This window comes from Mugil cephalus, chromosome 20 (assembly GCF_022458985.1).
Source record: "Mugil cephalus isolate CIBA_MC_2020 chromosome 20, CIBA_Mcephalus_1.1, whole genome shotgun sequence".
In the NCBI taxonomy this organism is placed as follows: Eukaryota; Metazoa; Chordata; class Actinopteri; order Mugiliformes; family Mugilidae; genus Mugil; species Mugil cephalus.
The window spans coordinates 18,005,834-18,030,326 of NC_061789.1; the positions used below are offsets into that span (position 1 = coordinate 18,005,834).

General features: G+C 42.7%; 3 protein-coding genes across 3 annotated transcripts in view; 1 reads left to right on the forward strand and 2 right to left on the reverse strand.

Annotated features, from left to right (window-relative positions):
• Positions 1–1,837, forward strand: LOC124997322 (titin-cap (telethonin)). The gene is made up of 2 exons (XM_047570935.1): positions 1–332; positions 574–1,837. The coding sequence occupies exons 1-2, from the start codon at positions 181–183 to the stop codon at positions 956–958; spliced, it is 537 nt and encodes a 178-aa protein (XP_047426891.1). The 5' UTR covers positions 1–180; the 3' UTR covers positions 959–1,837.
• Positions 1,577–24,493, reverse strand: part of LOC124997323 (proline-rich protein 29-like) — a 26,447-nt gene continuing 3,530 nt past the window's right edge. The window contains exons 3-7 of the mRNA XM_047570936.1: positions 6,843–6,939; positions 5,313–5,428; positions 4,845–5,011; positions 3,688–3,740; positions 1,577–3,442 (exon numbers count right to left, since the gene is read on the reverse strand). Coding sequence (XP_047426892.1) covers positions 3,393–3,442; positions 3,688–3,740; positions 4,845–5,011; positions 5,313–5,428; positions 6,843–6,894 — 438 coding nt within the window. The 5' untranslated portion in view covers positions 6,895–6,939 and the 3' untranslated portion in view covers positions 1,577–3,392. The remainder of the gene's footprint in view (positions 3,443–3,687; positions 3,741–4,844; positions 5,012–5,312; positions 5,429–6,842; positions 6,940–24,493) is intronic.
• Positions 20,944–21,255, reverse strand: rprml (reprimo-like). The gene has a single exon (XM_047571927.1). The coding sequence runs from the start codon at positions 21,253–21,255 to the stop codon at positions 20,944–20,946; it is 312 nt and encodes a 103-aa protein (XP_047427883.1).

The following is a 24,493-nucleotide window of genomic DNA, read 5'->3' on the forward strand; positions in this document are numbered from 1 at the left end:
CGAAAGACCACTGGCATAGACTGCACAAAGAGAGACCGAGACACTGGAACCCTCCCGCCAGCCGCAGCATCACTGATTCCCCGGACAAACATCCTCACCTTCAGACACAAGACCACAGGACTGATCAACAAGACCCGCAGGAGGCGACATATATCTGAGACAGATCCTCCCACAGCAGAGATGATGCCAGTCTGTACCGTGCTGGAGAAGCGTAGCGGCATGGTGGTGGGAGCTGAGCTGACATGTAGCGTGCGGGAGGAGAATAAAGCTCAGAGGGAGAGCTACAGTGCTGACTGGCACAGCGTTAGTCTCAAGACTCAACCTCAGGACAGGTGAGACCAACCGCTGCTCTCTTTAATGCGACATGAGTCACCACTGAAAGAAATGGTTCCAATTTCATCCCGGTTGTGATTTAAAATCCTTCATAAAAATGTGTTTTTCTATCCACTTATCTACATTGCAATTCTTTAAAATACTGTCATGATGGAAGGAAATTAAAGACTAAATTAAAAAGGTAAATCACAATGAGCATTCCCGTAGTTTCTAACTTTTACTTTTCTCTGATACCCACAGACAGACCATGAACATGAACGATGACTCCCGAAGGGAAACTCTGTCTCGGCAGTGGCAGGCCCGCTCCCTAATCCAGACCTGCCCCTCCGGGGTATTCAGGGTGGGCACGGTGGAAAGAGGGGTGAGGGAGCACCAGCTCCTGCCAAAGAGAAACACCCTCCCCTTGCCCATCTTCACACCCGCAGAGCTGGGCGTCAGGCTCGGACGCGGGGCCCCGCACACCGAGCAGGACCTGCAGCCATTTCCCACTCCGGACGGAGTCTGTCCCGGCAAAAGGAGCGTGGACGAGATCACAAGAGACCTCCCGCCGGTCAAACCGAACCTCATGGAGTTCGTACCCAAAATCCTCGGTCGCTCCATGTCCCAGGAGGCTCAGAGAGGGTGAAGCAGAGGGGGTGTTAGGGGGAGATGAGAAGGATGACAGATGGGAAAGACTAGTCAATGAGCAGAGTGTGCCAGGAAACATTGTGACAAGATGTATATAGGTCTATTTGTTGTGAGATTCACCATAAACCCTACATAATGTAGAATTTTAGCACTCTAAATGTCACGCTTTGTCATTGGTGGCATTTGGTGGTTGTGGTGTTAGAAATGGTCCCGTGAAGGTATTTGCATTGCGACTGAGACACACTGTGTGTTCTCAGCTGGGTAATCCTTCCGTGCGCTGACCCCGCAGGTGCACGACCATTTCCCTTTTCTTTTTTTATTGCATTGAAAAGAGGAAATATCATCGTGAGGTAGAATAAATGTGTTCTGGTGAGATAAATAGAGGATCTGCAACATGCGGTGACAGGCAGAAAATAATGTGCAAAGCGAAGCCGGGTGGAAAGTGGAATAAAGGATAGAAAGAGGGGAGGAAGAGTCAGAGGGGAAACGGAGGGGTGAGGGGTCGGGGAACATGCCTCGGACTTGGTCAGTCTCCAGGACTCCAGAAGCTCCTGCCAGACTCTGATCTGCGTGGAGAGGACAGAATGCTCTGGCGCAATCACACACTGCGCTGCACGAATATGTGTGTCCTTGTGTGTGCGCGCGCGCGTGTGTGTACACTGACACCTCTAATCAAAAGAAAACTAATAACCCACTCTTAACAGTATATTAACTGGTCTGCCTTTGTGGTTGAGTGGCAGCTCGTGTTCATATCTGATAGAGGAACTGAAGCTGTCACACTTACGAATGCATAAGTTTGTGTAAATGAATTTAAAACGTGTGCACTGAAATATTTTCGTAGATATTTATTATTTTTACAAATAAAAGCTGAACATTTCTCCTGGTGTCTGTCTCAAATGCAACATGAACATGATTTGGTTCTGGTTTGAGCCAAAGTAGATGATGAACCCAATTGGTGAAAACCTGACATACATTGTTTAAAAGGATTTAAAGCAGGCAGCTTGTGGAGAGAAAAAACAGGGGGGATATAAATAAATAAGAGGTGTTAGCTCACGCACTGTGATGAAAAGGAAGCACGCTGACATCGAAAAACTAGTGAAAACCTCAATATACAAATAAAGCATTTTAGACTTAGCAGTCCGTCACTGGACAGTTGACATATATAGCTAGCTATCTGTCAGCCGTAGTTTGGATAGGCACACTGTCACAGTGTCCTCCACCCTACTCCACCAACTCCACTCCACCACTTCACATCTTCATTTATCTTTCATGGCGCACTCCTGGATTTGTCCTCAACACAGAACGCATCGTTCTCCCGTCAACGCTCAGAGCTGAAACTGATGCACTGCGCCACCTCGTCCCTGTTCGCTCTCCCCATCTACAGCTTGCTCAATCTAATTTATCAGTTATTACTTCTGCGATTAGCTGCTCTTCTCTGGTGGAATTGAATTCCTCCACCGGCTATATTTGTCTCTTTAACCCCTTTTGATTCATTGTCCCCACCCGCTCTCTCATCACTCTCACCTGCCTCCCTGTGATAGGCAGCGTGTGGTTCTTTGATATTAATAGCTGTGTAAACACTGGCATCACCCTGGAGACAGCGGAGAGACAGCCGTATCGGCACGTTCTTCCCATTTGAGCTTTTAATCCTAGTGTTTTATCAGAGATTTGGGTGTGCTGCCTTCGCTCCCTATGTTTAAAATTACCCTCCCACGCTGCTGCTGGAATACTGTGCTCACTGTCACTGTACAATCCACTTGTTAAACTCCGAATGAACCTCCAAACCCTGAAACTATTTTCAGTAGACGCCAGGAAGTGTGGGAATTTTGTCGCTGACAAACCTAATAATGTGACACTGAAATTCTCTCCTGTGTCTCGCCTGTCTCAGCTGCTCGGTGCTCGTCGTATTTGGCTACTTATCTAAAAAAAAATATGGTAGTATAAACCCCAACAATTGGGTTGTGCTGTACATCGACTCAGTACCTTTCCACTCATTTGAGCGTGAGCCGGTGAGGAAACTCCTGTTTTTCTTGTTTAATTAACATGCAAAATACTCAAATGATTTAAAAGTATTTAAATGTCTTCAAACATAACCCGACAAGGTCAAACATGGGGCACAGCAGTAAATCTTACGTGTGGTGTCCTTTTTGCGATGTTCCCTACAAGTGGAATGTGTGGTGTAGCATGTGAAACCACTGTGAATACTCGTCACGACCTTGTCAGTGCATCATCAACAAGAGCTGCTGCCCCCTACTGGACAATGTGGGTAATGTAACAGACTAAATGGAGAAATAAAAGATACATGTATCTTTTTTTTGTTGCTTGTTTCATTATTCCTGCATTGTTTTCATCTACCATAAAATTAAAGTGAAATATATATAAATAGTTTACTGGTAACGATTACAAAAGTTGTTTGGGGACTGCTCCAACATTCATCCACTCCTCTTCTCTGCTTCTTCTGCCTCGGAGGCACCGTTGCTCTCTATAAAAAGAACAAAAGACATTACACAGATCTAAAGCATCTGATTAACTCATCCTCCTCAACCATTCCCAATCAACAGCACCATAATCACAAGCAGAGCCCCCAATCAGTGGCAATCTCATCACAATTACTCTGATGCTTGCTGTTGTCACCTCTTTGTCACCCTGTTGCGAGGGCCCCTATGACATCACGAGCACACTGTGTTAATTGGCTGTTGGCTGGGTGTTGCTGTGTAGTCGTTTTACCTGCGGCAGGCGCGACGTTGGCGTTCGGTGGGCAAGGGGCAGGGACGGCAGGCCTGAACACACATAAGTATGCGTCAGTGGATGAGTTTGTCAATGTGGATGGTGTTCAGAAGTTTGAGAATCAAAGAATCAAACAAGACTCACAGTTCAGTGTCACATTTGATTCATGGATTTAATGAAAAGATGGTCGACGCACTAAACGTTATTACCGCGCCCGCTGCAGAGATTTGAAATACTTTTAATACTTTTCTTAACGGGGATCATTTTGCGGGCAGAGAATAAAAACTCTTAGGCACAAATTTGTGCTTGGTTGCAGTGCAACTCTTTTTCTGCACCTTCTCGTGCTTCTCTAACACTGTTGACAAAAGGTGAGAGCAGGCTCTCCGAGCACAGCTCGGTAGACACGAAGCATCCGTACTCCCCCGACTGTCCTTAAATCAGTGGCTCATAAAAATAGGTTCTGGTGACAATGCACTGACAGTGGAGGTGGTGTTGTGACTGCATTGTAAATATATGCGGTTCCTTAAAAGAAGTTTTAACCTCAGACCATCAAACTTTCTACACATGCATCTATTGTCCGATGGCCGGTTGTCACAGTAAAAATGTAATTACGTTAGGGTGATAGATTGGTAAGAGAGCGTACACATACTGCGTACACTGAGCCTGGAAATTAGAGGCATGCACAGTTTCTACAGCAAAGTCCTGAATTGAAGTTTCTAGCTAATTTTGCTTAATCTCTGTTACTCTCGCTTGCTGCGGTGATACACAAACACAAAGATTCCTTTAAATATAGCTCTGCAAACCCTGCAGTAATTAGCAACCATTTCCAAAGCTGCATCTCTTTTATTGGGATGATTCTCATTATACTGGTTGAAGCCTTCTCACACAGCGGGTTCCTTCCCACTGAAATCTCATATTTGCTGTCTGTCTAAATTAAATTTCGGTGCCCGTTATAAAAACTTCTTTGTCTGGCGGCAGGTGATGATTTTATACAAAAGGCTCAAAGCAAATAAATGTGATCACTTAAGCCTTTCATTTTGAGCGTGATGAATGCGCCTTCGATTTGATTAATCATTCCGTGAGTTAATTCTCTGCGTCGCGAGTAATGAGTTGCCGTGTGTAGTGTGATGGACCCGGGGCAGCTCTGATCTGATCACCTGTCTCTGTGTTGCGGCGGGGAAGAGGTGGAGTCTCCCCGGCGGTCCGCTGTGGCCTGGGGCTGGAGCCACGCGGGGTGGGGCAGGTACAAGGCAGGCTGGTAATAGTGGTGGTACACTTGCGGGTCCGGCTCGTTCTCTGGGATCATAACCTGAGCTCTGGGAGCCTGAGATAGAGGAGGACAAAAAAAGCTCAGGGTGTCAAACAACTTGGTGACTGCAGAAATGTTATTTTATCCCTGTTACTTATTTTTTATTGTCTTATAAAAAGGGTAATTTCATGTCTTATCCCATTTTCTTTGTTATTAACTAAAGTAATGGGATAGTAAAGAGGACATATTTTGCTCATTTACGGGCTCATCATTTAATTTTAGAATAGGTTTGATGTTTCATTGTTCATTGTTCAGTACCTCTCTTTTAGCTCTTTTATCTCCCATATTTCACCTCGACCCTTTTTCCGTGACCTACCTCGGGACCTGGCGAAGGGCCGGGATATCCAAACGACCCGAGAGCCGACATGGTCATGTTGTTCATGATGACCTGGTGCATCTGAGCGTTCTGGATCATCATCAGCTCCACAAGATCTGTTGCACACACATGCACTTATTAATCACCATCTGAGGACCGTCTGATTGCCTCGTCTATTCTACCTGCCTGCTGTTCTGTCCTCTTGCCTTTGCGGCGGCTAAGTGATTAACCCACATTGTGTCGCGCTGAGGTGGTCATTGTTAGTGGTGCCAAGCTCAGTTTTCTCACCTCCTTGTCGCTCAATATTTGTTCAGTAATGACTCACCTCCCTAAATTATTTAACTCCTTCCCGGAAATATGAATAGGCTTTTTATTTTATTTATTTATTTATTTATTTTACCAGGCTAAGGACTTAGGAAAGTCTATTTGCTGTCACTTGAGAGCTCATTGTGAAGCATTTTTGTCATTCTGTTAAATTATTTATTGCTTGCACCATTGGTTATTTGCTAGCACAATGATGCAACATTCTGTAACATGACAAACTGATAGTTTCGTTTTTTTATATATAAATAATGGAGCAATAATATCAGCTAATGTAAGTCTAAGGGCTATTCATGCAAAGACACTTGGCTGTGTGCATTTGTCCGGCTGTGAAGAACCAACAGTTGTGAGTTTTTTTTTTTGTTGTTTTTTTTTTTTTAAATATATCACCCAGTTCTTTTTGTCAATATTTTTACCTACCTTTACTTTAAGGTTCTGTCCACTCTTCAGATGACAAATTGATGTCTTCCACCACCATGGCAAAACAACAATGGTTGCTGTCTCACATTACTGTCTCCAATTAGTGGGGCTAATTGTATAGTTTACACCCTGGAGAAATGCTGTGTATGGTAAGGCCCTTTTTTTCTTAGAGTGCACAAAATAAAACTGAAAAATATAAAAATGCACTTCCTACATCAGCAAGAGACGGATCCATTACAAGAAAACCTGCTGTAAACATTTTCCACAAGATCCCTTTCCCGTCAGTGACAAGCCACGATTTGGGCCTCAGCAACATGTGATTTTGCAACAAATCGCCTAATTACATGACAGATTTCACTGTGACACTCTCTGAACTTTTAACAAGCTTTCAAGTTATCACACTAGAAAAAAAAATCTGATTATTTGCGCAGCTTACAGAGACAGGACTCTGGCAGCCATTATAACTATTCCCTCAAAAAAATCCAGATTTCTTTGACATATTTGGGACACAGCTCTGACTTTAATATCGGTTACTCTATTTGTTTCCTATAAATGGAGAATGCATGGAGAAGTTTTAAACGAGCCCGCAGCAGCAGCAGCTGAACATGAGTTTAACACTCACATGCAAACTCATGAACACAATTTATACAATTGTCCTAGCTCAAGAATAGGCCATAAATAATAGATCTGAGTCCTTGCTAGCAGGCTGCTAATGTGACAGACAGGCATGAGCAGCTATAAGTATGCAATCCTGAGATTCGGTTTGTGTGTGTTGACAGTTTGCCGTACCCTCCTTGACGTGGCCACTGGGCTTAATGGTAGCAGTGGAGCTGGGAGGCATCACAGTTACTGGGAGTTGCTGCAGGATTGTGGTGTGCTGAGGAGACTGGGGAGGAGAGACGAGACTGTAATGAGGATCTGTGCCTGAAGGCAGACTGGCTGTGAATAAAATGGAGTATCCATCGATACAGCCAGTGAAGCTCCGCTCCGCAGCAGGGAGGGAATAAAAAATCGAAGCGTTATTTCCTCAAATGCAAACACGACTAAAATCATCACCAGAAATGATTGTATGAGGATGTGAAACTTGAGCTCAGTGGCACCTACGACACAAAAAGCAGCAGGTTGTTAAGAGCTCCAGTTCATAAATACTTACACAAAAAAGACGACTAAATGTATAACACACTCACAGGAAACGTCTGAAAAGCATGTGGATCATACGGGTGAAAATGCGGATAAACATCTTCTGTCCACTCCATGCCAGCGAGATTTAGCCGAGATTATTTACAGGACGCTCAGCGTGTGACTAGAACCTGTTTGCTCGAGTACAGAGGCACACGGTAGCAAGTTGCCAAGGTGCCAAAAAAAAACAACAAGAAACAGTCTGCGCACACATATGCACAGACACTCACCCACACAACACGTACACGCATCTAACAAAACACACGCGCGCTCTCATCCTTCCGTGATCATTATATTGACCTACAGTATGCAGCACAGGCTGTTTGTGTAATTAAGCTCACTTTGGAAACCAAACGCAGAGCAGCTGGGAATTCAAAGAAGTGAAACTCTGCAGTGACTATAAAAAGCATCTACCCTCTCTGGACTTTTGTTAGAAAAATGTTTTACAACTTTGATTCTAATTGGATGTAATTAGTTTTCAGTGACACTGATCATCCAGAAACAATATCTACAAATTACATTTAAATTAGGAATTGCAGATATTGATACTCTGGATGAAGTATGGCTGTATTCTTCATTTGTATAATGTATAAGTCAAGGAAAGTGATGACATAAGAGATTACAGAGGTCAATCAAACTGTGAGTTTAAAACACCATGGCTTTTTCCCAGCTTACCAGTTAAAATTTGAACACACGTTCTCATTCAATTCCGTGAGAATGACTGGTAGCGTATACTCAAATGTTTTTCCAATGCCTTGGTATATATTTCTGTTTTGTGGTGTGACACTGAAGCATTTTCACCACGTCAGGTTGACCAGCAGGGGTTTGAAATGGAGGTCAAGTCCATGGAAAGTTTTGCTATTTATTAACTCATTATGCACTAAACATTAGCAAACAGCACTAACTATACCATAACACACTCAACATACAACCCTCCTACTCAGGTGTTTAAAAGCAGGTTATCAGCCATGACTGTTGAGACAACCAGAAGGCGAGTACTGACACTGAAAGAAGATTTAAGCATAAGATTACACCAATGAACTATTTTTCCCGCTGTTAGACTGTCTGTCAACTAATTTCCATCTGGCACCAGTCAATGGTGGAACAGTACCTTCCATATGCACTGAAAAGATGAGTGAGCTAAGTCTGCATACTACGATTCATGATACTTTATTGAGTATTTTTTCCAGCACTAAAATGTAAAGTGTAACTACGGAACTGAAGCACTTGTAGGCATTTTCTGAATTTAAGTGACATCCCATTCTTAATCCATAGGGTTTAATATGACATTGGCCCAATGTTTGCAGCTATAACAGCTTTGGTTCTTCTGAGAAGGCTTTCCACAATGTTTAGGGGTGTGTTTATAGGAACTTTTGACCATTCTTCCTGAAGCACATTTGTAAGGTCAGACACTGATGTTAGACGAGAAGGCCTGGTTCACAGTCTTTGCCCTAATTCATCCCAAAGGTGTTCTATCAGGTTGAGGTCATTACTCTGTGCAGGTCAGTCAAGTTCTTCCACACCAAACTCACTCACTTGCTTTGTGCACTGGTGCTCAGTCATGTTGGAATCGGAAGGGGCCATTCAGAAAAGAGTTAGGAACATGGACTTGTCCAACATCTCTTGGTATGCTGAAGCATTCAGAGTTCCTTTCGCTGGAACTAAAGGGCCAAGGCCAGCTCCTGAAAAACAACCCCACACCATAATTCCCCGTCTATACCACAATGCAGTCAGACAAGTAATGTTCTCCTGGCAAACAACCAAACCCAGACTGGTCCATCAGATTACCAGATGGAGAAGGTGATTCGTCACTCCAGAGAACGTCTCTACTGCTCTAGAGTCCAGTGGTGCATTTTGCATTGCACTTGGTGATGTTTGGCTCAGATTCAGCTGCTTGTTCTAATCTGAAGGCAACATGAAGTTTGGAGGTGTGTAGCCATTGACTGCAGAAAGTTGAAGACTTTGAAGCGCACACAATTTGTGACTGTTGCTGTCGTTGCTGTTACTTCCACTTTGTTATAGTACAGTTGACAGTGGGACGTTTAGTTGTGAGGACATTCCACAGGTGGCATCCTATGACAGTACCATGCTGGAATTCACTGAGTTCCTGAGAGCGACCCATTCTTTCACAATGTCTGTAGAAGCTGTCTGCATGGCTAGGTGCTTGATCAACACAATTCAATTTTATTTATATAGCGTCAATAACAATACAAATTTTCTCAAGACACTTTACAAAAAAACGACCTGAAACCTCCAGAGCAAGCCTAACGGCGCTGGCAAGGAAAAACCTTGAGCAGAACCCAGCTCATATGGAAGGACCCATCGGCCGAATGCCAGCCGGGTAGAAGCAGAGAAGATCAGGAACATTGACAAACTTCTGTCATAGATACATATATCGAGCTGAAGGAAACACGTGGAATCTAATAATACAAGATATAGCTGATGATCTTATGTTTGAGAGTGTAAGAGGAACATGGGCAGATTGGAGAATTGTTCGTCCAGGTAGGAGTGGACAACTGCAGGAGGCCATGAAGACTGGGCCGGTTTATGAGGCCACGACAGCCTCCATAGTTTATGGAACTCCGCAGCACTCCAGGCGAGAGACCCTCACAAGAAGATGGAGGGGGAGGGGAGGCGCAGGGAGATGCAGTGGTTAGTAATAGAAAACAAATTATAAGAGATTAGAGGACAGGAGCTTGGTGCTAGAGAAGAGAGAGTAGAGGACATGTCCTTGTGTGTGTTGTCCCTCAGCAGCACCCCAGGCCTATAGCAGCATAACTAAGGGATGGTTAAGTCCAGCAACTATAAACTTTGTCAAAAAGGTAAGCCTTAGGCCTGACTTTACAAGTAGAGATGGTGTCTGCCTCCCGAACCCAAACTGGGAGCAGGTTCCATAGGAGAGGAGCCTGATAGGTGAAGGCTCTATCTCCCATTCTGCTTTTAGAAATTCTAGGAACCACAAGTAGACCTGAACTTTAAGATCATAGTGATCTGTTGGGACAATATGGTTCTATGAGGTCTTTCAGATATGGTGGAGTTTTACACCTTTGTGGGCCTTGTATGTAAGGAGGAGTTATTTTAAATTCACTTCTAGATTTTAAAGGGAGTCAATGAAGTGAAGCTAAACCTTGAGTAATAAGATCTGTCTTGCTAATTCCTGTCAGTGCTCTTGCTGCAGCGTTTTGAATCAATTGGAGGCTTTTTAAAGAGCTATTTGGACAGCCACACAGTAATGAGTTACAATAATGCAGCCTGGAAGAAACAAATGCATGAACTAGTTTTTCCCCATCACTCTGAGAAAGGATGTTGATAATTTTGACGATATTACGAAGGTGAAAAAAAGCAGTCCTGGTCACCTGCTTTATGTGAGAATTAAAGGACATATCCTGGTCAAACATAGCACGCAGGTTTTTCACAGTAGTACTGGAGGCCAGGGTAATGCCATCCAAATAAACCAGGTAATTAAATAATGAATCTCTGTGATGTTTAGGGCCAATTACAATGACTTCTGTTTTGTCTAGTTTGTGTAGAGTTTAAAAGTAGAAAATTACAGGTCATGCAAACCTTTATGTCTTTAAAGCATGCTTGGAGTGTAACCAGCTGTTTAGTTTCATCTGGTTTCGTGGATAAATATAGTTTACACACCTGTGGCTGGAACACCTGAATTCAGTTATCTGGATGGGTGAGCGAGTACGAGCCGCAGCGATGCAGAGCTGTGATTGGTCCTCTTGTTAGTAGCATGTTTCTGCTTCAGTATTTCTTGCCGCTTCTCCATCTCCACAATTTACAAATTGATTGTTTTGGATCTGGAAGGATGGAACACATTTAAACGCCTATTTAAACCTCAACTCCACACCTTTATTTCTTTAAATTTAGATTTTTTAAGAACCGATGTGCCACATACTGCCTATTGCTGTTGGCTAGGTTAGTTAGCTGGTGTCTTCTTGTTGGTTGCTTCTTGGTAGCTGACTGCTGGCCTGCTGGTTGGCTTTCAGTTGGACAGGGATTCTAAATTTGTTTTGCCTTGGATGTTGGCACAAGGGATTGTAACATCTCGTCCTGTGTAATAGTGAATGAAAGAATTGAAAAAGCTGCTTGGATGGGTGGTGAAGCGTCTTCAAGAAACCCTACAAGTCCAGTTTTCTTGGATATACCATTCCCTGGATGACTGAGAAAGACACAGATATATCTAAATAAAAGTGTAACTCGTGCTTTGGTATCTCTTAAATTCTGTTTCTATTCAGAGGTTGAGGGAGCCATGTGTAACAGTGACCTTATTTTAAATTGATCTTAGAACATTAATATTTATATTTGAAAAGCTATGATTTTGCCATTCGTGTGCATTTATAGCACTCTGAGAACACAACACAGCCAACGGCGTGTGTTTATTAGACGGCTACAGCCTGAGAACGTCACTATGGCAGACGACGCTAATTAGCACACAGTTTACATTCACTGTACCACTCTGCCTTCCAACTCTCCTTCCCACCCCACTCGCTGTCAGTGGAAAGGGGCCTCTACACCCCCACTGCATCTCCAGCTCTGTAATTAAAACGCTGTAATCTGGGTGGATCGTCTCTATTTTTAAAAGCCCCCTGTCATCGTGTGGGCAAAGTGACACAAAGGGAAGCATCAAGCGGTGAATAGGAGGAGGAGGAGGAAGGAGGGAGGGAGGCAGGAAAGGGGGTAGATATAGGAACAGCTACAGCAGCAGGTGATGGCCAGCTCTGTGAGAGATGAGAACACTAATAAACTATGTTTAATTGGCAGAATGGCCTAAAGATAAATTGTCATACTGCTATCCAGGGGCGCCTACGCGTCTACTTTGGAAGATATTTTTCTTTTTTTTTATAGAAAAGACAGAAAAGTGTTGTGAATCCACCAGAAAAGAACAGAACGTTTCACAGTGACAGAATATTCAAATCAAATTATCAGCACCGCGAAGAAATTGTGGGCCGCACTCAATATTGATCACCGATCACTCGTCTTTACTGTATTTGCGCTAACTGCAAGATAATGTCTTCAATTTACACATTTAGCACGTGCAATGCAGAACAGTTCGTTTTACACTCACAGGTAATATTGTCTCCGACAACGTGCTTCCAGTAATCACGATTTCAAGCCTGTGTGGCAAGCCCTGCCTTTAAGGACAGTGAGGTCATGTGAGGTCACGATGTCCTCAGCATGAGCACGACTAGGTTATTACTAACACATATACATAGGTGCTATATCAAATATGAATGAGACCCAGTAGCTTTCTCTCACTTAAAAAATCTTTAGGCTGCAGAGGTATGACTGAATTATTTGAATTTCTCAGTAATATTTAATCACACTCATGACCATTCACACAGAAGTGGACATCGATGATGGATAAAGGGCTATCTCGTGGCGTTAGGGATCATTTATTAAAACCCCGGGGATGGTATGAGAGGGCCACGTGTAAAGACACCCCACAGCTCTCTTTGCATCAAGGCAGCATTAACCACATTAGCCGGATGCTCTGCCGAACGCATTAAAAACAAATGGCATGTCTTCACTATCTGTTGGAACTTTATTAATTTCCCCATTAGCACTCGCTGGAGTCGTCAACACTGTAAGTCAGCAGATGGTGACAGAAAGATGGCAGATTTAGTCAAAGTCAAAGCTCGTATCATTAGTCCGTAAGTCTGACTCGGTTTCACCCCTCCTCACACGCGCAGCCCTCTTTTGCCCCCAACCCCCTGCGGCAGCAGCTCAAGAACACGGCCATTACCTTTCCCCGTTCCTATGGCAACACCACCCTGCAGCCCCTGTGTAGGGATGGCAGCGTGTGTATTTGCGTGTTCGCAGTCACGTGTGAGTGCGCGCGTGTGTGTGTGCATGATGAGCTGAGGTTGGTTTAAGTCATGTCACAAAACAGTGCTGTTTTGTTTAACTTTCCCTCACTGCCTGTCAGATTAAATGCGCACAGACATAAGAAAGTTCAGCAACAGCTTTTTTTTTTTTCTTTTCTTCTTCTTCGGAAACAAGCGCTCCCATTTTACGGTCAAGCACATGTTATCGCTGGCTTGTAATAAGTTTCTTTTCCTGAGTGCTCTCTGCTGCGGACTGGGCCATTAGAAGAGCTTTTGAGATCTCGTGTCTGCTCAACTCTTTGAGGGAAGCAAAAGTTTGAAGCCGCCTCACATCGATGTTCTGTAATGGCAAAGAAAAAGAAAAAAAACGGAGATGAAAGGAGAAGATACATAAAGATGACAAGTGCACGAGAGAGTGACACGACAGAGTTGAAACAGTGAAGGACAGGGCGGGAAGGGTGTGTTATTCTCTCTTTGGTGGTCCACTGTCTGGCATGTAGGGATGCAGTAGAAAAAGAGCCAGAGAAGCAATGTGAGATAAGGCTTTGAATAAGTCTCTCGCTTTTTTCTCTTGTCCCTAAGGAGAGGAGTTGACTGGCAGCTTCCCCCCAACACCCCCACCACCGCCACCTCCTCTCTCGGCTGTGGGCAAGCTTTGTGTAGCGCCTACCACCAACTTGAGCCAATTAACACGCCTCTGTGTGCACTCTCAGTTTATTAATATGTAATAAACTAGTTAGATACCAATTATCTTGCATTTGGCCATTTAAGTGTAAGTGGTTGGGGCGGCGGCGTGTCTCGGCTGAGGGGGGGCGGTTTGTAATGATGCTGTGAAACAGGTCAATACAAGTGATTCCCAGTGGAAATCAATTGGATGAGACAACCAGTGCCCCCAAGAGAGGACTCGGTCATTAGAGGGAAGCATATTAATGCCATTTGCCTCAACACACAATGAGCTCCCATTCTGTTTACTTTTTGTTCATTGTAGGCTTGATTATTCCCATGATGATCCTCTCCATCTAATGCAGCCAAGCTAGTGTCATTGTGCCTTAACTCGCTCTCTCCGGTACTCCTCTCTGACTGCCGACTTAATCAGACACAACCTGTGCCAGCCTCCCTTCTCCTATTTTGATCCGATCTCCCCTGTGCAGTACTGTCTCCTCACTTTGACTGGGCCTATACCCAGACGCAGGATTGACCCACACCTGGTCCTCAGTTAAATAAAGAAATGGAGATGAAAGATTTCGTTTGACTTGCCACATCTCCAGAGAATTTGATTTAACCTTACCGTGGAAGGGCTTCTGAGCCTTGGCTGTATGCTCCGATTAAAACTTTGAGTAATGCTGGAGGCTCATTAGATAATTTCATTTAGTTCATAACCTCCTCAAGTAGGAGACATCCTCTAAAACCACTGACTGGTGTACCTGTTCTGCCTCGTTTTTTGTTTCTCACGGTGCATAGAAGCTGCAGGATCAGATTGTGGGACCACCTGTGCCGCTAAAGATCACACTACCACTGGCGTTCTCTCTGTTTGTTTCTGTTTATTGCAGACATCTGTTCCTTTTGAATATGATTAGGCCCTATACACAAAACAGCGCATGTGAGAGCCAACCCTGTGAATACTAAGCAATCATTTGCATATTGTTTATAATGATTCATACAAAAGGCACTGGGGTTTGAATTTAATAGTTCTACCTCTTAAAAGTGCAAAACCACAACCTCCTTGAGATTGGGGCTGGCATTAATGTGTTGCATTTAAAAGCACAAAAGTAACAAAGAGCCTGTTAAGAAATGAATGAGACGGAGGTTAATTAATTTCTTTCAACTATAAAGCTTTTGTTGTCCCCCTGTTTCACTGGCAAATTTATTTTCCTTTTTATGCCCATGCAGGTCTACATATTTGGTCTACATATTTACTTGATTTATTCTTAAATCAAACAAGAATTTGACGGCGCTGTCGGTTCAGACTGTGCCTGAGAAAGTTTGGAAAAAGCAGAGACAGATGAAAGGCGTCAGGAGAGGAAGGGACAGCACTGAGAATACACTGGCATACAGACAGGAGAGGTTCAGGACCTGGCAAGTGAAAAAGCACAGTGACACATCCCATCTCCCAAAAATACAAAAAATAAATAAATAAATAAAAAATAAAATAAAATAAAAAATCCTCGGGGGTTATAGCTGACAGCACCGCATTATTACAAATCAACAACAGTCACTCTGGCAAATTATGCTCACATTCAAGCTGGGACTTTGTGTAGCACAGAGACGCATTTGCGAGTGTGAAATGGTGTAGGTGTATCGTTTGGAGGATACTTTGAAAACGCGTTAATTGAGTTAAGCGTGTGTATGTACGTCGCCAACTTCTCAGCTCCATGGTGTCGCGGGTAATGGAAATAATGAGGCAATTTGGTTGTTTGTCGTTCATCTTCGCACACATAATAGATTTATTTAAAATGTCATGAGTTTGAACACAAGGGCTGCTAATTCCCCGCTGGACTGGGTGAGGCAGGAAGTTGGAACACGCGTAGCTTTGACCATGCTTGAGTTTGCAGGAGTTAAAGTTTTAAAACACATTTTCAATGGACATACTACGTTGTGTTATCATTTGAAATTTTCTGAAAGACCGCCAAGTCATACTATTGTGTGTATGTGCCGGAGGGAGAGCGGGAGGAGAGAGTGTTTACATCCATCTGTGTGAGATATGAGATACTGTTTCCATTCCTCACCTTCATTGCATGTATTGTTATTACGGCCTCCTTTGAATACAGCACATCCCATTAGAAACAGATTGAATGGGGCTGAGAAAGGCCACTTCATCCTTGTGGGACCTGCGTCGGCATAGAAAACAGATCTTTTGTGAGTCTTGCCCCCCTAATCAAAAATACTGAGGGAATTAAAACTGTCCGTGTCCTCAGTGTCTGCCACGCTGACAAATCTGTATCGACCCAATGATCTTCTCTGTTTTTTCACTCGAAGCCTCATGGGCTTCATGGGAGAGCTACCTTGGTCATGGTTAAAGTTGAATGCCACCGTTGGTTTAATCATCATCATTTCTACGGTGATTTCATCGCCAGCAGACTGTTCATTATTTTTTTGTGAGATCTCTTTTGTAAAAGGTCAGTGGTGACGCTTCCAGCAAATGTACAGTTATGGGGGGAAAGTCTTGAAGCGCAGACAACCTGCCCAAGTGGCACACATGCTGATTGTAAGATTAACACGTTAACGCATCCCCTAATGCAACATTAAACAATTCATAACCTTTTTGTGCACTGCATCCCAGTCTTCATAATTGTGGTTCAGCCACGCGGTGCCGCGATTATTGCAGATCATTCAGGCGGTGAGGGATGAGGGACACTTGGATTTTCCTCCATCCTGACTCTTTAGCATATGCCTCAGTGGCAGTGGGCGATCGTAGTGTGACACCTTCAGCCGAGAGGGTGAGTAATTTTAATTGACACGGAGCCAAGATTCAGAGAAAAATAACACGGTTTGAACTGCTTAGTGCTTGTTTAAATAAGCTCATCACGAAAGAGGCTCTTGTCAGTAACATATCCTGTGGCCTAATAAAAGGAACATTGTACAACATTGTATGATCAGCTGCAAGGTTCAGTGCAAATGCTGATAATGGCTGATTTATAACGGCATAAAATTTAAAAAATGAATTGTTCTAATCCTGGCTGGCATGTTCCCCGTGAGCCTTTCACACTGTTGAGGGCTAATCCTGTCCCATTGTTCTTTAATTACTACTTTTAATTCTTCTAAATTCTTTGGACTGTGCTTTGAAACAGACTTTTGATAATCCACCACAGATTTTCAATGGGGCTCATGTCCAGGGATTGATCTGGTCACTCTAAGACCTGGATACTGTGCTCCTGCAGCCAAGTTCTAGTGGCCCTGGATGTGTGGCATTATCTTGTTGAAACATCCAGTTTGGACTGGACTCATCTGACCACAGAGCCTTCTTCCACTTCCTGACTGTCCAGTTCTTGTGTGCTTGGGCCCAATGATGCCGGGCTAACCTCTGTCTCTCATTGATCAGGGGCTTCCTGACAGCCTTGTAGGACCTTAAACCATGATCTAAAAGTCGACCACGTACAGTGTGGGTGGAACACTGGACACCAGTTTGGTTTGACCGCTGCTGTTGGAGCTCCTGTGATGTCATTCAGTGGTTTTCCTGCATACGTGGATCAGGTTGAGGTCATTTCTTACTGTAGAAACCCTTCGACGCCCAGATCTTGGATGTCTTTAAAACTGTTGGTTTGTCTGTATTTCTGCAGTGGATCCAACTGCTGAAGGACTGCATCTGCACTTCCTGGCTGAGAATCTATGTCTTTGTTTTAGCCATTTTTGTCACTGAAGAACTTTCAAATGTGCTGGCTTTACATAGACTTGAAGCACGGCAACAGAAAAATGTATCTTTTAATAAAAAGCACAACCTTCATTAGTGGATCACTGGAACCACAATGACCCAATACTCAAAATTGCTTACGTATTTTTATTGAACCAATCTATTTTAAATTTGTAATGTAATGACTGTTTTAGGATTTGTTTATATTTGTTATATTTGTTTGTATTTTGTATGTGACTGCACGTGAAGACCTAAAAGTCATTCTTAATGCAATATTTAACAAATGCATGGGGTGCCCGAAAACTTTTTTCCACCACTGTAAATTGCTTGCTCAAATGATGTGTTTCGTTTTTTGTTTTTTTTTTTTAGATGGGGATAAAAATCTGTAAATGTCATGTTGTTGACATTTTGCACCTTGGTTCAGTCTGTGTGCGTGTGTGTGTGTTAATGATGGATGCTAGCTGCTACGTTTTTATGCATGCAGTCTTGCTGAACTTTCAATAAGTGACATAAAGTATGTGCCTCATCATGTTGTTTGCAGTCATTAGAAATGTCAGCGCACCAGTTGCTAGGAACATTCAACATTTGTCATGTTAATTAAAGAAATGTGCAATTTTGGAATCCTTCGGGCACAGAAGATAACATTCCCATTCCCGTGAAGCTCGGATGTGCGCAGCAACAACTGAGGCAAGTGAGAGTACCTTGAAGTAGTGAGGGTCAATACAGGTGCTGGATGCAATCGACTCCAATTTATCAAAAGCATCTTCACCAGACCGTGCCTGGTGTGGAGTGACTGACAGCCTGTTTGGACGACGCAGTCCAAGAAGGTCATTAACCTGTGAACTTGGCCGTGATAGAATGACAATTTTTCTGTTCCTCATCCTCATCTAATCCGTTTTTGGTTCTTGTTCTTCACTTTATTCTTTTACCAACAAAGCATAAAGAAATTTGGATATTCTGTTTGTTTGATTTCCCAATCCTACTCCAACACTATGGAAGCTCCTAGCTGGAAAACTGGATTCAACTATAAAATAACCAGGTGTCAGTTCAGCTCCAGTGCTGCTACAACAGTCTGTATAAGGTTATAAGTCTATAAGGCTTGCAGGGCCTCCGTCAGTGGACCGTCCACATCTGTAAGCCCCTTCTAACTGCACCTCTTCGTTCAGCGTCTAAACTCACACTGTGGATATTATTGTTTCAATACAATTGTTGTGAACTGACTCCGTCTAAAAATAACACCCATGCTTCCTTGTTAACAACAGCAAATGGGAACAATGTCAGAACAATTTAGTTTACTTTTTCCCAGAAGATTACACTGCAGGCTTTGGGAGAATATTTGAGGCTTCCAAAACACTATTATAAATTGTTTTCATAAGATTTCTATCCACAGACTGACTGCACTCAGTGCAATAAAGTGTAACCCTTTGACCTCCTTTTTAAATATGCAACGCTTTAGAAAACAAAGGCTCATTGTAAATGTTTCGCCACCTCGCATCTTATATTGAAAGAAAATATGATGTTGAAGCTTCAAATACTGATCAACGTAAGAATCAGTATATACCAGTGTCTGAACATATGCATAAGTCTGAAATTGAGTTTAGATATGTCCTTAGCTGTTGGAAGTCTAATTATTTAATGAATATTATTTATTGAAGTTGTTTTCTGAGAGACTTTTGTCAGAATTTGTGGGTCTGCTGCACATCAGCGTCTTATGTGTGCATGGTGAATGGGCACATGTGTGAATGCATGGGTGTGTTTGTAAGTGGTCACCCCAGCTCGCCTGACAAGTACTGAAATAATAATGAGAACATTGGTTGCTTCTGAGTGGGGTGCATTAAAGAGAGGTAGGAGGGGATGTGGACAGACTGAGGAAGGAAAAGAAAAATTGAACCAAATCCTGTCTGCTGCTCTGAAACTTCCTGTGAGCTTTCTTTCTATCTGACATAGAAAGAAGAGAGGCATTGGCAGTGCACAGAGGGTAAGCACAACAGCATACCTTGGATGGCCACGTATGTCCTCATTGAGTGGAATTCTTCTAAAGTGGCACTGAAGCCAAAGTTTGCCCTGCCGACTTTTCTTTTATATATATATATAATTATCCACCCATTCACACACTTTCTGATGGAACAAAAGAAGAAGAGCTTGAACTTCTTGGAACCTTAAAGTCTCACTCAAGGCTTTTAAGAAGTGGAAGTGGCCAAGGTGAGGCTGAATGTTTTTCCAGTTGAGTCAACCATTCCTTGGAAAGATCTATTTAAAAGCTGTGGAGCTAAAACGAGCTCAGCCTGTTGTTCCCAAGATAGATAAACTCAGAATGGCCATCTACTGCATAAAAATACCACAAATGCCAAGTTCAATTGTGTCATGTAACATCAGGGATTTAGATTTATTTTGTCTTCATTAGTGCTGCCACTAGGAAAGTAAAATGTATGTATAGATTTTTAAATATATATATGTACATACAGCAATCCAGCCAATTTTAAAAGTGCACCTACTACGGGACATTAATATATTAATTTAATGCTGTCATCTTGTGCATAACTAATGCTTAAATAAGATGAGATGTGAAGGGAGTGAAAGGTCATTCCACACGTCTGATTATATTTGAGTTTAAATAATTAATTCAAATCTAAAAAGTAAAAAAAAAAAAAAAAAAAAAACGTTATTGCAGAGACTGCTACAGTTCTAACTAAATTATTTAGGAGACGTAAGAAGGAGAAATAGTTTTCTGAAACATTCCTTCTGGCAATGCGCAAATATGGTTCATTGACAGATGACAAAACGTGGCAGGCCATGTTAATATTTTAATTGCATGCTGCAGTTTCAAGTTTTTGGTACAAAATATTCCATGCAGCATAAGTGATTTCAAAAGTGCAAAACGGGTCCAAAATCACTTTACAGATCAGTTAGCGAGCATGCCAAACAGGACCAGAATCACTCCATAAAGCTGTGACCGAGTTTGTTGAAAACCCCAAAAGATCTAGGTATTTAAAGAGTATTTACCAAACGAGACCAAGAAAAATACTTTGTATAGAGAATACCCACATATCCATTACGTCCACTGAGTACACTGGCAGGCGTGGAACTACAGTATAAGAATCCACAATCATGCTTTTGACGGCTTTTAAAACGTCCATTAATCATCATGTAAACTTTACAAAAAGAAAAATAAATTACAAAGCAAAAAATGAGGTAACATCTTGTAAACATTTTCGTCACTTTGTTCAAGTTGGCAATATTTAATTCACTCAAAAGATTCAACAGATCGGCCCATATGTAAACAACTGTCTGCATTTTACGCACAAACTTTACGCACAAACATTGGTCGCTGGACTACATTCCTGTAGTCGTTTCTCGGAAGGAAATGTGAAGTTTTTGCATATCTTTCTTCTTTAGACCACTCTTTAGGACACAGAGCGTCTTCGATAGGTACATGCAGATGCAGCTCTTGACCTGGGTTGGATACGCGCAGCAGACCCTCATACCGGATCTCTCTTCTGTTCTCAACCGTACCTGATCTCAGTGTACTCTAGCTGAGCCCAATCATTACAGTCTCCACGTCTTTGGATGGTCTCCGGTCTTTCACAAGGAAGTTAATCATGCTCTCTGATTTGATCATCAAGTTGCAGCCGAGAAAAAATATACCGAACATGACGGTGAGCGACAACACGCACAGTACCGCAATTTGCACCACACGCATGACGAAGAGCTTGCGCTCGTCTTGCAGCACCAGGGACGCGCCACCGTCGCCGGTTACCACGTTGTCGGTGCTGTTGCCGGAGTATGTCGCCAGAGTCCCGGCGAGCGTCTGACTCCCGTTAAAAATCGCACCCTGGGTCATGTCAAAGATTGAAACATTCATGTTTCTTTGCGGATTATCAGCAACAAGACACACGACTCCAGTTGGCAGGCACAAAGTCTCACTACAAAACCTGAACTCCAAGCAAAATTTTGCGTCATGTGACTTTTCATAAGAAAATAAAAATAAGGGAACGGAGAACAACACGCGTTTGAAGTCCAAGTCTACAGCTTAACATCGGGGTTTGCCACAGCTTCAGTGCGTAATGACCACATCCACCTCAGCCAACTGCTGCAGTCAAAGAGTGTCGCATCAGGTGCAGCCAAAAGTAAGTTTCTTGAACTCAAAGTCCGCGTTTCTCTGCTTTTAAAGAGTGTTCGATTCGGCGCGCAATGTGGGAAACGGTGCTTCCCTCCGATGTAATAGGAGACACTCCCTGTGCGCCTGGGCTCGCCTGCGAGCGTTTCTTTTGTGCCAAGTCTCTGGTGCGTTTTAAAATGATGATGAGTTCCCAGTGGACCACACCACCACTCCTCACTAGGGGAGGTAGTCAGGTGGCCTAGGATAATTTGCTGCTACATGTGCAAAAGCGAGAGAAAAAAGAAAGTCAGCTGACTAATTTTCGCCTGCCTATTTTCTTGTGATTAACTGTAACTGGAGTATGTTATATGTTTTTTAAAAAATCCTCCAACAAGTGAACGCATCTCAGTGGCACTGCCTGATATTATCTTTCAGGCAAAAATAAGGCAAACATATCACTCATTTATGCACATCAATAATGCCCGAAAGCCTTCCTGATATTGATTCACACACACATTAGCTTTGAAGGCTTCATGGAAGTTTTCAAAATCATTTAAACTTGAAAACATTCAGCTTCATTAGAATCGATATGAGGAACAGACTGCCATCTGCACTGATAAGCAATAAAAACTTTGAGAGGTATGTAAAGAGTGTAATGTCACTGCCGATGAAACTGCGACTTTGGATTCATGAGAAAGACCAGTATAGACACAGTGTGGAATAACTAAGAAATGAAGACATGAATTAATAAACTAAAACTGAAGCACGGCCAATGTAGTTTGTTCCAGAAATAGTGGCTACTTCTTCCACTTTGCTAGTTGCTTTCCTTTCCTTGGCTGAGGCGGAAATCAAATTCCCGGACAGCACTCTTCTTGGAAAGCATTATTCAGAGATGAGCTACTGTAGACTTCTAATGTGGAAGGGAATTCTTTAGAATGAGTAAAAACGAGCCTTGGGGGATGTACACCAGTTGAATAATTTCCCAGAGAACGCTTCTAAATAATGACACAAACGATTTTCTCCTTCATCCCTCATACAAGCTCATTCATGCATAATGTGAGGTCTCAGTTTATACACTCGGCACTTTATTGACGGGCTGCATATGAGGAAAAAAATCTAATTCTTAGTGTGACTGTTTGCCTTTGAAATGAAATTAGTTTTATTGTAGGTGATTATTTCTTCAAATATATTAGATGAAATAGTCGAGAATAACTGATTTTTTCAAATAAGACTCGCTGAAGCCCTGCTGACATCAAGGAAAAAAAGCAGAGTTAAAATAATAAAAATCACTTCTCTTCTTCATAGTCAGCAGGTGTTGTGTAGTAATTACTGTTATTGGTTGTGATTTAAAATGAGCTTTCTATTATTAAGCCGAACTTCATTATTTAAGAAGGTCCACCCTTGCATTCAAGCGTGCAACTGGCAGATATTTCTGACATCAAGACAGAAATATTTGATGGATGGAGACTGGACCGTGACTGAAAGTTACCGACGTGATTTTGAGCTTTCAAATTCCAACCATTTCAAATTTATGAAAGTACCCACACAGACGGTTGGGTAGTTGTAAGTGCAGCAAGGAGAGATGGACCTTAAAAATCTCTTATAAAACAGGTTGTGTAACCAAATTGGAAACGATTAAAGTATCTTGGCTGACTGAGACTCAATTTAACAGTTATTATCTAAGTACATCCCAAATGATTACAGCTGCTGTAACTCCCTGTAAAATGTAATTCAATTACACAGTATATAAACACGGCGGAATGTGAGAGCAAAGAAACTTCTTTATGGATGTGAAAACCGTGATGAAGTCCAACAGGTTAATAATAATAAAAAAAAAAACAACTGCCTGAAGCATTTTTACATCACCGTTCCCAACACTTGGGTGTGGAGTCTGTGAGATTAATCTGCTGTTTGTCAAAAAAAACAAAAGCCACAGAATTCAATTTGGGACGTCTGGCTAAGCTGCTTCCAGTCACCACCTTGACGAGCATGTGTACAAACAATGATTAGCTCCATCCGCAAAAACCCCACGCGAGTCTATCACCTTCAGGTAGTTTAATAAACTGATAAGCGGCTGATAAGCGACGACAAACAAACGCTTGTGTACAATAAGACTGAATCATCTCATTAGCCCTTTGATTGGGCTGCCATACATTCATTTGCGACATGTAAATCAGCGCTTCACTATTTGATTCTGCTCTGTTGTTCAAGGGCTGTGATTATGGAAAGTAGCTTGTACTTACACCTAATCTCTCTGTCAATATGGAAATCCTCCATGACAGTTAAAACCTAACAATGCCTCTGCGAGGCTTTTATCAACAAAACTTCAGAGAATTTACAAATGAGGGAAAAGTCTTTGCAAAGTCAAGCACGAGGAAACTTCAGGTCGCTGTTGAACTAATGCTCAAATTCTTTACAACTTTTATTATATCACTGTTCGGTTTCTCTCAGGGCAATTTGATTTTTGAAAGCTTCTAAAGAACCTGTTGCTGACTCATAACTTGACTCCACGGTGCGTCACACTGAGGGTTCGCTGTGAGGGCTTCACCTTTCAATAAAGCCCCGGTCATGGGAGCGGATACTTCTCTTCCCAATTGTTATCGTTAGTATTACTGTATATGAAGACATATTCACATGAAGATGCATACATGAATATGAGTGTCTGACTTGTTCCTAAGCAACAGTAGACCCGTGAGCCCAGTGACAGATGGTTGGTGAAGTTATTTTGGTTTAGAGGAGAGATAGAGGGAGGGAGCGAGGAGGCGCCTGGACGGAGGAGAGGGGGGGAACGTTTCCACTTAACATGAGGGAATTGGCAGCCTAGCAACACAAACTAAGTGAAGACATCCCTAGCAACAAAGAATTGGTGTTTGACCGCGCCTACCTCCCCACTGCTCCATACTCCACCCTCTACCCCCCCACAACATCATTTTTGTCTGTGGTGCCTACGCAGGACCTGAGCCGGGGGAACGGACACACC